This window comes from Poecilia formosa, unplaced genomic scaffold (assembly GCF_000485575.1).
Source record: "Poecilia formosa unplaced genomic scaffold, Poecilia_formosa-5.1.2 Scaffold400, whole genome shotgun sequence".
Classification (NCBI taxonomy): Eukaryota; Metazoa; Chordata; class Actinopteri; order Cyprinodontiformes; family Poeciliidae; genus Poecilia; species Poecilia formosa.
The window spans coordinates 385,209-397,265 of NW_006800339.1; the positions used below are offsets into that span (position 1 = coordinate 385,209).

At 36.5% G+C, this 12,057-nt stretch overlaps 1 protein-coding gene across 4 annotated transcripts in view; it reads left to right on the top strand.

The window, feature by feature from the left end:
* The first annotated feature begins 378 nt into the window (after positions 1-378).
* The window catches only part of ppm1aa (protein phosphatase, Mg2+/Mn2+ dependent, 1Aa), a 26,938-nt gene continuing 15,259 nt past the window's right edge, over positions 379-12,057 (top strand). Inside the window, exons 1-6 of one of the 4 annotated variants that reach the window (XM_007576195.2) lie at positions 386-774; positions 3,759-4,612; positions 4,712-4,829; positions 8,408-8,519; positions 8,639-8,696; positions 8,788-9,036. In XM_007576195.2, coding sequence (XP_007576257.1) covers positions 3,776-4,612; positions 4,712-4,829; positions 8,408-8,519; positions 8,639-8,696; positions 8,788-8,835 — 1,173 coding nt within the window. In that variant the 5' untranslated portion in view covers positions 386-774; positions 3,759-3,775 and the 3' untranslated portion in view covers positions 8,836-9,036. Of the gene's footprint in view, positions 775-2,251; positions 2,360-3,758; positions 4,613-4,711; positions 4,830-8,407; positions 8,520-8,638; positions 8,697-8,787; positions 9,037-12,057 lie in introns of those variants that run through there. The other 3 variants (XM_016663026.1, XM_007576194.2, XM_007576196.2) reach the window with 3 other exon arrangements.

Sequence of the window (12,057 nt, forward strand, 5' to 3'; positions counted from 1 at the left end):
CAGCAGCATCTCCTCATTTGGTTTAAGATAAACTTGCATGTCCAAAATGATTAGCAATTTGTTAAGATGAGGAATTAGAAACTACCATGATGTGAACAAATGACTACCTTTTTGTAAAGAGAAATGCACTTCAGCAGTTAAAAAACAGTAACCTTACTTCACTCACAGGGTTAAATCTGTCTGTACACGAGTAGGGTATGTAATACTAATCAACCATTGATTTAAATATATTTTGATTTTTGCATCACTGTTTCCACCACATACATATAAAAGTGTGACAGTGGTTTAGATGTAGCGTTGTGTAACGCTCTCCGTGCACATGGGTTGCAGCAGAGCAGCAATGATGATGTCATGTTTTTGAATAGACGCAGTCTGGAACATCCGGGTCCTGTCCCCGTGGCGTCTCACAAGCTAACGCTAGCTAGCGAGCTGTCAAGCTGTCAAGTGGAGAGGCTGGGGCAGACGGTTCAGGTTCCCTCCCTGGCTTGGCCGTACACTGATTCTCCCCCTCAGAAACACAAGAGCCGAGCTTATTCTTTTGCTCACCAGCTGAGATAATGTAATGCAAAACGGGAGCGCGTAAAGAGGGAGCACAGTTCCAGAGTTTATATGCACTGAGTGTTGAGTGACGACAGTTCACTGCTAGCTGTAGGCTAGCTAGCTTAGCCACCGCTAACCCTTACATTTCGTCGTTGAACACCTTCTGGTGGTAACTGCGGACACTCGGTCCCTACTGCACATTGCGTTGCTGTCATCTGATAATTTATCTGCTTGGTAAGTAAAATTTTTACTCTTTGGCCGACAGCTGCTGGGGGATACCCGGGCAGTTAGCACTTCATGCTAAATTAGTGTATCGACGTTAGATTAGGCCAGCTTTGGCGGCTCTGCCTGCTTTAACGTTACGTTAGCACAACAGGGTGAGAAGGCCTGTCAGAGTTAGTGGAGAGGGACAAGGGTCAAGGGCCGCACACTGGCAGGGCTGTTTGTTTATCTGATCCTGGGCTGGACCTTCATCCAGTGGGCCTAACTGATCCTGACTGAACTGGGCCAGTATGGGAACCAGTTCATGCCACCACAAGCGGAACTGTGGTATTTGAGCAGGTTGTTACCAACAAACTGGTCAGTCAGGTAGCTAACTCTAGCCTCGGGGTTGGACCCATGTCTGTCTAAAAATTAAGTCGTTCACCGGTGGAGAGAGGCTTGTCATTTCCTCAATATTCAACTTGAATATTTTAGTTTCTCTGTGAGATTTTGAATGTTTTCAGCAACGACAGCGTTCCTAATAAGTAGTCAAAATGTGAACACATGTCTACTATTTTTAGACAGAAGAGAGCTTTGAATTCAACATTCAAGATGCTAATCTGCTTCCACAGATGGATTGGAGACGTGTTATTTGCTTTTACTCACTTCATACATTAACTACACTCTTCTACTGTACACATAACACCTATTTTATTTCTCTTGACTTAATGTTTGAACAGCTGATCGAGTTTCTTTCCAAGAATGATAACTAATTATAGGTTTTAGCTTTCAGGAGTTGTGTGTCAAAACAATCAACCGTCTGCTGCCATAACATGCTTGGTCAGGAGGAGAGGTTGCTGCAAAGTCAATGAGCTTCTTTAGATTAATAACTTTTTTACCAAGTGGCTTTATGAACTAAATTTAATTACACTTTTTCAATTTATGCAATTTAGTTTGATTTTCTCTGCTCTATTGAAATCATTCTTTTTATTTTTTTGGAAATAAATTGGATCTGATTCATTAAGCAATTTGAGATGACATCTGTTGCGAATTGGTATGCTAAGAACAATTTTAGTTGAAAATCAATTGTTTCATATTTTTAAAAAAGCATTTAAATAACTTTTAAATGATGCCAAGATCATGTGTAGTCAAAAAATTGAAACCATTGCAGTGTTTAACATATTTTAATTTGTTTGGCCATTTATGTCCTTCATGTTATATTAAAACCTGGGAAGAATAGTGATGCACTAACAATTTATATTTTTCAAAAATATTGAGAGACATTGCCATGAAACCATCTACAAATGATCTTTGATGAATATTCTGCATTTGTAGTGGTAAAAATATGAGTTCCTTTACACATTAAAAAGGTTGAACCCTATAATATAGATGCATCGTTTAAAAACGGCACCAAGGAATATTCTACCTCGACACTAAGACGGTAAGCATGTGTTTACATATAAAATTAGTGTATTTTTTAGAATATGAGTGTTTGAAAACTCAAGTTAACGGACTACTTGGTTGATTTAAAAAATGAAATCTACTTCAGGTAAATCAAAGATGGGCATCAAACTATGAAATCAACAGGAGTGGAAATAGATACAAAAGATATTTCAGAGTAAGTTTATTTTATGTTGTCTTTGGAAATTTTAAGTACTTCACTTCAAATAAAAAGCTCTGTTTTTCAGGTGATATCACAGCCATTGGTAGTTAATAAAATAATTGGTGTACAAATGACACCTTGAAATTCATTCCCAAATTTTCTCTTTTTTTATTGAAAATGTGAATCCTCTTGGTTGATCAAGTGTGTTTTAAATAGTAGTATTTAAAAATGTCAAAAGTTAAAAAGTTTTACTCCAAAGTAAAAACGGCAACATTTTTCATGTCTTTAAAGAGACATTTTCACACATGCATGAAATTTAAGAATCACATTTCAACCTCTGGTTTTCTGTGTGATAAGAAGCATTTTACGTTGAAAGCAACATTATGTCCAAACAAGCTGATTAGAGTTGAATCTCTCGTCTGGGAGTTTTGCTTCTGCCAAGCATGTTGCGTTATCCTGGCCTTATACCAGCTGCAGAAAGGGAATGCATAGCTTAGCTGCAGCGTGACGGCTAAGCTATGCATACATATGGCACATTGTTTGCGAGAATGCCATGCTGCCTAGGCAAAGCTGGCCTTTAGGAGAATACGTCCTCCTCTCTGGTTCCTTGGATGTTGTCTTTGGTGGTGTATTTGTTACTCACAGGATTAAAACAAACGGCAAGCTTTCTGACATTTTAAAAAACACTGCAGAGATGTTTCTGTATGGTTATTTTGCTAAATGTGTGGACACATAAACATATGAGATGTTTGTTTTTTGTTTTTTTTCTTTAGACAGCAGTTTTGATGCTTTTCAGCTTGGGTTGAAACGATTAATCGATTATTGAAAAAGACGTCAACTGATTTAACAATCAATCGCTAACTGGAGGATAAGACCTCTTTTGAAACATGTTCAGAGCAGTAATTAAGCCAAAACTGTGCAAAAAACATTTTGCATCTTTTTCTGTGAATATGTTCTACCCAGAACTCTTTAAGAGGTTGTTTTAGCTTCACCTGGTTCAAATATTTTATGAAGCACCTTTTGCTATTCAATTATTGTTCATAAAATAGTCAATAGATCAGCCCTGCACTGTGTTGATGCTAAATGAAACAGAATTTGTTGAGCTTTTCATATGTTGATGTTACAACTATTTTTTTTTAGCTGTGGATGCAACCTTTTTCTATTAAATGATGATTCACTGAAGGAATGTCATGTTGTTCCAGTTCTGGTTTATGTTATTATTTATTTGAATTTTGTTAATGTATTTCCAGTACCCTTTTAAAAATGTTTAAGCGGTCAAATGAAAAATCTGCAGAATGGGCCAGTACTTTAAGGCAATTAATCGTCAGAATACTCAATTAATCGCACATTTTGAACACATTTTCAGGATAAAATCACTAATCTTTTGCAACGTTTCACTGAATCTGTTTTTCAGGTTGTTTGAGGGACACAATGGGGGCATTTCTGGACAAACCAAAGATGGAAAAGTACAATTCCCATGGCGAGGGTAACAACCTGAGGTATGGGCTGAGCAGCATGCAGGGTTGGCGGGTTGAGATGGAAGACGCACACACTGCGGTGATCGGTCTGCCCCACGGCCTCGACCCCTGGTCGTTTTTCGCCGTGTATGACGGGCACGCCGGCTCTCAGGTTGCTAAGTACTGCTGCGAGCACCTGCTGGAGCACATCACTAGCAACTCAGACTTCCAAAGCGCCATACAGGAGGACACCAGCGTGGACAGCGTGAAGAATGGCATCCGCACGGGATTCCTACAGATCGACGAACACATGCGAACCATCTCGGAGAAGAAGCACGGCGTGGACCGCAGCGGCTCCACCGCAGTAGGCGTGATGATCTCGCCAAGCCATATCTACTTTATCAACTGTGGAGACTCGCGGGGTCTCCTCAGCAGGGGGGGAGCTGTGCACTTCTTCACACAGGATCACAAACCGAGCAACCCGTTGGAGAAGGAGAGGATCCAGAACGCTGGTGGCTCGGTCATGATCCAGCGAGTTAACGGCTCCCTCGCTGTGTCTAGAGCCCTGGGTGACTTCGACTACAAGTGTGTCCATGGAAAAGGCCCGACGGAGCAGCTCGTTTCCCCAGAGCCTGAGGTGTACGCGATAGAAAGAAGCGAGGGGGAAGATGAATTTATTATACTTGCTTGTGATGGCATCTGGGATGTCATGGCCAACGAGGAACTCTGTGACTTTGTGAGGTCAAGGCTGGAAGTTACAGAGGATCTTGAAAAAGTCAGCAATGAGATTGTTGACACTTGCTTGTACAAGGTATGACTCGTCCGCCAAACCTGCACCGACATGCTAACGCGCTGCCTGGTTTATCCTTGATTTACGTTGCTGCTTTATTATTTATTTTCTTTTCCACAGGGGAGCCGGGACAATATGAGTGTTGTGTTAATCTGCTTTCCTGGGGCCCCGAAGGTTTCTCCAGAAGCTGTGAAACGTGAGGCGGAGCTGGACAAATATCTTGAAACCAGAGTAGAAGGTGCGAAACATTGATTTAATAAAAACCAGAGGGAGGGAAAGCAACAAAACTCAAGCAAGAGCAGCACTGCTTCCCCATACTCAAGTAAAAATAAAAAGACATGTAAGAAATTATTCAAGTAAGAGTAAAAAAGTACTGAGTAACTGATTAAAACTTGAATAAAGTCTCAGAAGAACCAAACTTTAAAGTTATGTGGAAATTTGACTATTTTAAAGGCCAAACTGAAAGTAATTCAAGTGGATAACATAACAAAATCAGGGAAAATAAAGCATTTTCAAATTCATGTAAAGTTTTGATTAAAACTTGTTTGTTCTTCATTCAGTGAAGTTACTGTCCGTGTTTAGAGTATCCGGTCATTTTACTTAAGTAAGTAAAAAGTACAACAAAGTAAAAATACTCCTAAAAATACTTATTTTTACCAAAAAGTTACTCAAGTAAACAAGTAAGTAACTACCCAACTCCGATATTAATAATATTTAGTTTTAACAGCCCGAGAAGTTTATTTCTCGTAATATAAAGAGATGAAAACTTGATCCTAATGCTCCTTTATTTGGAGTAAAATCTGACACTAAAACTGTGATTTTAGGAGGAAATAGCTGTTTTAGCAGATATTTAAAACATTTTTGAGCCAAACATATTTTAGTGTATTTGTTTGAGGCAAACTGAGTTAAACTAGGGTTGCAGCTTTTCTCTCTGACTCTACACGATCAGAAACGTTTTCGGTAAATTCATGTAAACATCAACTACTTGTTGAGTAAAAATTGGTTTAGCATTTGGTTTTATGATCTTTGCTGAAATCTTTCCTGTTAAAAGAGAATGTATGGTAATTAAAATGTATTGCTTTTTGAGATTCAACAGCAGGTCAGTGTATTTGTTTTGTTTTCTCATCAAGCTATGTTCCATTTATGCATTTTTGATTTATGGTTATATGTTGAGGAGGAAATTTAGGCATGTACATGTGTAAAATTGTCAGTTAAGGATTAGGATAGACCGAACCCAACTACCTCTTAAAATCTTCTAAAAATGTTTATTTTTTGTGAAATCTTAACTTATTGCCTGCATGAATCATTTAAATACTAATAATGTGACTTCTGAGGCACTTTTTAACGTGCACGTCTATTTAAACAAATGTTTTTATAAATATTTAAGCCCTTGCTTTGGCTTCCCTGGAAATGCGTCACCGCATTTCTCTAAAGCTAAGGATCGTGTCAACTGATCACCCAAATAGATAACACAAATACCAGAGCCAGGGGGCCACAGCAAGCCGCTTCTCTTATCTGCAGCATCAGATGTAGCCACACCTCATTCAGTCTGAATGTGAAAACAAACTTTTAATGAGCTGCAGGTCAGTTTTCTGCTTCAAACCCTCATTTCCTACCAATTTCTCTCCATTTAACCCCAAAGAAATAAATGAGTAGCAATATATGTGGCATTAGACAAGTGATCCATATTAATAGAAATGGACATGATAAAATATGCGATATGTAGAATATTCACTGAACTGAATAGCATTCTGGGAAATGTAGGCATAGGAAAAGTTTTAGCTGTTCAACGTCTGCCTGATGCAGAGGTCAAACCTGATGCCATTAAGTAGCTTAGTAAGTTTAATGGCATCGATATAGTCTCCCTCGCTCTTTGGTTACCTAGCAACTCTCATTCTTTGGTTACCTAGCAACGACCTGTGGAGTAACTTGCACTGCAGCAGTTTGAGGTTTTCCTACAGTTCCTCATAACTGCTTAAAAAAACCCGGCATGGAATGAAAATTGTAGATGAAACGGTAACGGTCACGTCGCCACTTTAGCAGAATTTCAGATGTTAAAAAAACAAATGAAAAATTATTGATATCAACAACTGTCAACGTTCCATCGGTGGTATAGGCGGATACAAAATGGCTAAGGGGCAAAATGAGCACAGACGCTCTTACGTTTAATTGAGATACAGGTAGTTTTCAGCAACTTGGAGTATGTTCACACAGGAGATACTAATCCTCAATTAACACTTTTCTTTTCTTCCTGAAATCCAATTTCTTTTTTTTTTTCAAGGTAGTTCATACTACAAATTAAACCCGAACACAATCAGACTTCTGTGTGAACGATTTACAACCCCAAACATTGACGTCACACTGCAGCGCATTATTTATAGAAGCAATAATGAATTTATGGATTGATTTTAAAGTTTATTCAGCAACGGGAGCTGACAGTATCACAAGATGATAATACGAAAGAAGCTTTTGTTACGATTCCACGTTTTCGGGAATCCAGTTTATGTCTGGATTTACTTTGTCTGGATTTACTTTGTCTGGATATACTTTGTCTGGATTCTTCTGGTGCAGAATTGCGACACTTATGACATCAGTGGCATAAAAATCAGATAAAATGCAGCATGATGCTTTGAATGCGATTGGAAACATATCTGATTTAGAATAAATTAGATTTTTAAAATTTCTTTTGGTGGAAAGATCTGAATTTAGCCATGACAAAAATCAGATTTAGGTCACATTTAGCTGCTGTGTGAACCGTATCCTTGAAAAACTGAATGTAACTTTAACTGCCTTATTACATACTTTATTTTTAGCAGGAAAGTAATAAACGACATATTGTTCAAGCAATATTTTCTTATTGGATTTAGTATGATCTTTTTTATTTACTTAATTCCCTGCGTAAGAGTGACTGGATCTCATTTTCAGTTGGAAATAATTTACACCTAAACATTTTGGTCAACATATGAGAGCATTACAACAATCTTAGTAAGGGGATTTTTCTATATTAAAAAAAAGAAGCAGATTCTCTTTTCGTGATTTTATATTAATAATTAGATATGCCAAATTATTCATCAGTGCAAAATCGGTTTATACTCAGGAGGAGCACGGCAGATGTCACGGTCGGACAGCGGGGAAACACGTGGGTGATGGTGCCTTTCTGAAACCACAAAAAGAAAACCTTGTAAAAGTGCACAGTGCTGAATTGCACACAGAGTAAAAAATGTATGCAGTTTAAATGACCCCGTCTCTTAAGACCGCCGGAGGATTAAACAATCAGACCAGGAGCAGAAAAATGTAATCTGTAAAGTATGTGGAAGACAGGACATACTTTACTACCTTAAAACGAAGCATGCAGATCACTGAATACCAGCAATGCAGCCAACTACAAAATCAGTCAACACTGGAAAGAAAAAGCAGGATTTGACACAGACATCCTTTACAATAAAGTCACCGTGTCTAGATATACATTTTTAACTTAATTTAACTTTGATTTGATCAGATAGTCACCATTGAGATAATACTGCTGCCCATCATTGCCAAGTCTCCTTTAAAATCAGATTATAGGCAGCAGCATAAAACAAAACGGTTACAAACATTAAACACAAATAACATCCACAGAAACAAGTGTTAAATGTTTTTGTTTTTGTTAAATACATATATTCCACTATTTGGTATTTGATTTTTTTTTCTGTTTCTATTGTAAGTTTTATACAAATTATATTGTAATATGTATCATTACTGCATGCCACCCATCCATATATATATATTGTGATATTAATTTTAGCCATGTTGCACATTCCTGTGTTTTTCTTATAGAGATAATCAAAAAGCAGGGAGATGAAGGCGTCCCAGATTTGGTCCATGTTATGCGGACGTTAGCGTCTGAGAGCATCCCGAACCTCCCCCCTGGTGGAGAGCTGGCCAGCAAGTAAGCGATGCCTTCTGCTGTGATAAACTAGGCTTTTTGTTATGATATCCAATAAATTATCAGCTTAAAAACAGGATATTTTTGTGTTAAAGTGAATTGTTTTGCCCTTGTTCCTGCAGACGAAGTGTTATTGAAGCAGTGTACAACAAACTTAACCCGTACCGAAGCGATGACACTGTAAGTATCCACTTCTTTTTGTTCTCTGCATGGTTGTGGTTGTGTGACAAGCAAAGCTCAAAGTCTATTTGTTGCATGCTTTTATATCTAGGAAGATCCACGTTTTTCTTTTAAACACAGTGAGTCATGGGCTGGGTGATTATGGATTGACGCTGCAACAAGATGATCTACAGTGTCTTAAAATATTCCTAACCGCTGAACCACAAACTTTGGTGAATTTTATTGGGATTTTATGCGTTGGAAAGCACAAAGTAGTGCATGGATGTGAAGAAAATAAAAATTTGTATTCGGTCCTCTTTACTCGCATATCGTTAAATAAAATATTGTGCAACTAACAGCTTTCAGAATAGTTTGTTCATTTCAGAGGTTTGTCAGAGAAGAAATGGCATCATGGAGACAAAAGACGTTTAGGTTATAAACTTTCCAAGATTTAAAAACCTCTCGAAGCACCCAGGTGGGAACTGAATAAATGTGTTAAAATTAGAGATGCTCTGATCCAATATTAATATCTGTATCGGCCCTGATATCCAAAAATACTCTGGTATCGTCACAATATGTCTGAATTAGATCTATTCTGTCTAACTCTGTGCTTTTTCTGAGTGACATCATGCTTTACTTGTTTTACATTATATTTCTGAACCATTTGAAAAAAGGTTTCTTTGTTTACATGTCTGACCAGAATAGTCAACCTTTTGTTTCAGTTTTTTTCATTTATTTTACATTGACTGAAGAAATTAAAGTTGCATTGTTTTTATATATTTGACGAAGCTTGTGAAGCTATTTTTTAAGTGTTCTGTACCAGTGCAGTTATCTATCAAATAAATTTGTAATTCAGTATGTTTAAAAACAAAATGTTTTAAGTCAGTTCAACACTATTTTTCTGTATCAGATCGATATCCACCGATACCAAATCTCAGATATCCGTATCAGTATCAAAAGTGTAAAAAATAGATCGATACATTCCTAGTTTAAATGGCCCAGTCAAAGTCTAGACTTGAATACATTTTAGAATCTGTGGCAAAATGAGAAAAGTATTGTCTCTAGATTTAAAAAACAGACAGAAATCCTGCAGCACAAATTGGCTGAACAAAACATTGATAATTATTAATCGTTTTTCTTCCAGTTCTGCTTTCATATCCCAATAAAGTTGCACTAAGGTTTGCAGTTTAAATGCAACTAAATGCGTAAAAGTTAAATACTTTTTCACGCCACTGTAAATCAGCATTAAACTAAAGCATTAATTATATTTGTATTTAAGGTTCCAGTTACACCACTAGAGCGGGTCATATTTTTAAATGTGGTGATTAATGTTTATTTAAATGCTTGTCAAACCAGATGTGTTATGTTGCATAATTTTGTTACGTTTATTGGGTAACAAAAATATTGAGCCATGTTTAGTCTCATTTGAATCTAATACACTCCAGCTAATTTTCATATCTGGAACAATATTAGAGGAAAAACTTCATTTTATGATGGTGATTTTGACATTCCTGTCCTCCTTTTCCGACTGTGTGGTTAAATTGTTGCCTTCTGTCCCGAGTTAACCGACTATATAACAGAACAGGTTTCTGAGTTTGATAATGTTCGTGTATAAAAATGCTGTAAAACATTTAAATATAGCAGAAGAATCGGTTATATCTAAGCATGATAATCTAAGAGCTCTGTGGAAATCCCAAACAGATTATTTACCTTAAAGTCCTCTTTGCATTGAATAGGCCACTTTGGATTAATTACTTGGTTTTTCTTTAACCATGTGTTCGTTTTTGCAGTAACTTATTGTTAGTATTTTATGGAAGAAATAACTTCCATAAACTTTTGGTTTCAAATATCGTTTATCAGTAAATGCATCTGAATATGATCCATTAAGAAATGAAAACGATAATGTGTTTAAAAATTAACTTCATGGGAGTGTATGTGTAACCTTTCTGTGTTCGTCTAAGGTCTGCCAACTGCTATCATCAGTTGGCAGCTGGTCATAGCAGTAAGCAGTTAACATTTATACAATTAAACATGGTTGAAATGGGCAACATTAACAATCATAACATTTAAAAACGTAAAAAATAGCGATTTTACTCCTGAAACACTGCACACTATAAAATTTGTCTAAAATATATTTTAAGATATAATACTTGTCAAGAACATACAGAGCGGATGCTCATACATACCACAGTTACTAACGGCAACAGAAAAAGGAGGAGGAGCTGTCGGTTACCGGTTACCATGGTAACTGCCAAGAGCAGCGTAACAGAACTTAAAACACCAATAGATGTCTGGAGAAACAACTTGTTAACTAAACAAAATAAAGGCAAAGAATGAATAAAAAATTTTAGACAAACTTCACATTTATAATATTGTTGAAATAAAACCCTGCTACATATGAACTGTAACAAGCAGAGGACCGAGAAAACAACTGTGTGGTACTCCGTGGTGCATGTGGAAGATTTGCTGTTTAGGTGAACAAATAGATAAAAATAGAAATCTGTTTTCCGTAGATATACATTTCTAGTTTCTCTCCATGTTTAGCCTGTTTTTTTGTCCGATTTTAGCCGATTCCATCTTTTATTCTTAAGACATACAGTAATAAAAAATTTGGCAATTTCTTTTAGATTTTAGGTGTGAATCCAACAGAATGAAGGAATTACAAGATTTTTCTCATTTATAAATTAAAGTAACCTTCCTCTACTGGTTATTACACTCATCAAAGGTTTTTTGATTGTTCACATCCAAAACAGGGAGTTTCTGTGTTTGAGGGCTTCTGCAGCTCTTATAATAATGAGAAAACAACTTTGTGAACAATATGTGATGTCAAACATCAGACTTTTTGTATTTAAATACAAGAATTTGAAAAAAAAGAAAAAATAAACGCAACCGATTAGAGATCCAGAAAAAAAAATATAGAGAGAGAATCGCAATTCATAGTCCTGGGAGTTTTGAATCTGTTTTAGTCTGCTTAACTATATTTTAAATAATTACTAGATTTTTATTTTCTAATTAAGAAAAGGCCATGCAGCTAAGCTAGCCTAAGACTTGGAATTTAAGTTGCAAAGTTTTATGCACAAACCTACTTTTATTTAAATATAAACTGATGCCGTTTGATACAGTATGCAGCTTTATAAATGTAATATTTGTTTGCTGTCTTTTTTTCATCAGTCACATAATTTGGACAGAATCTCTAGACCGACTGCATAGGAAAATGGTTTCTAAATTAAAAATAGTTTCTGACTTGAATAGTGACCCTAAAAATTCGTCTGAATCACACATTTAAAAAAATAAAGCAGGCAGACCAGTAAACACTGTAGGTGGTTTATTACATGGTTGGATCATACCTTAAATAAATGTTTTTATTGCGAGCAGACATTGA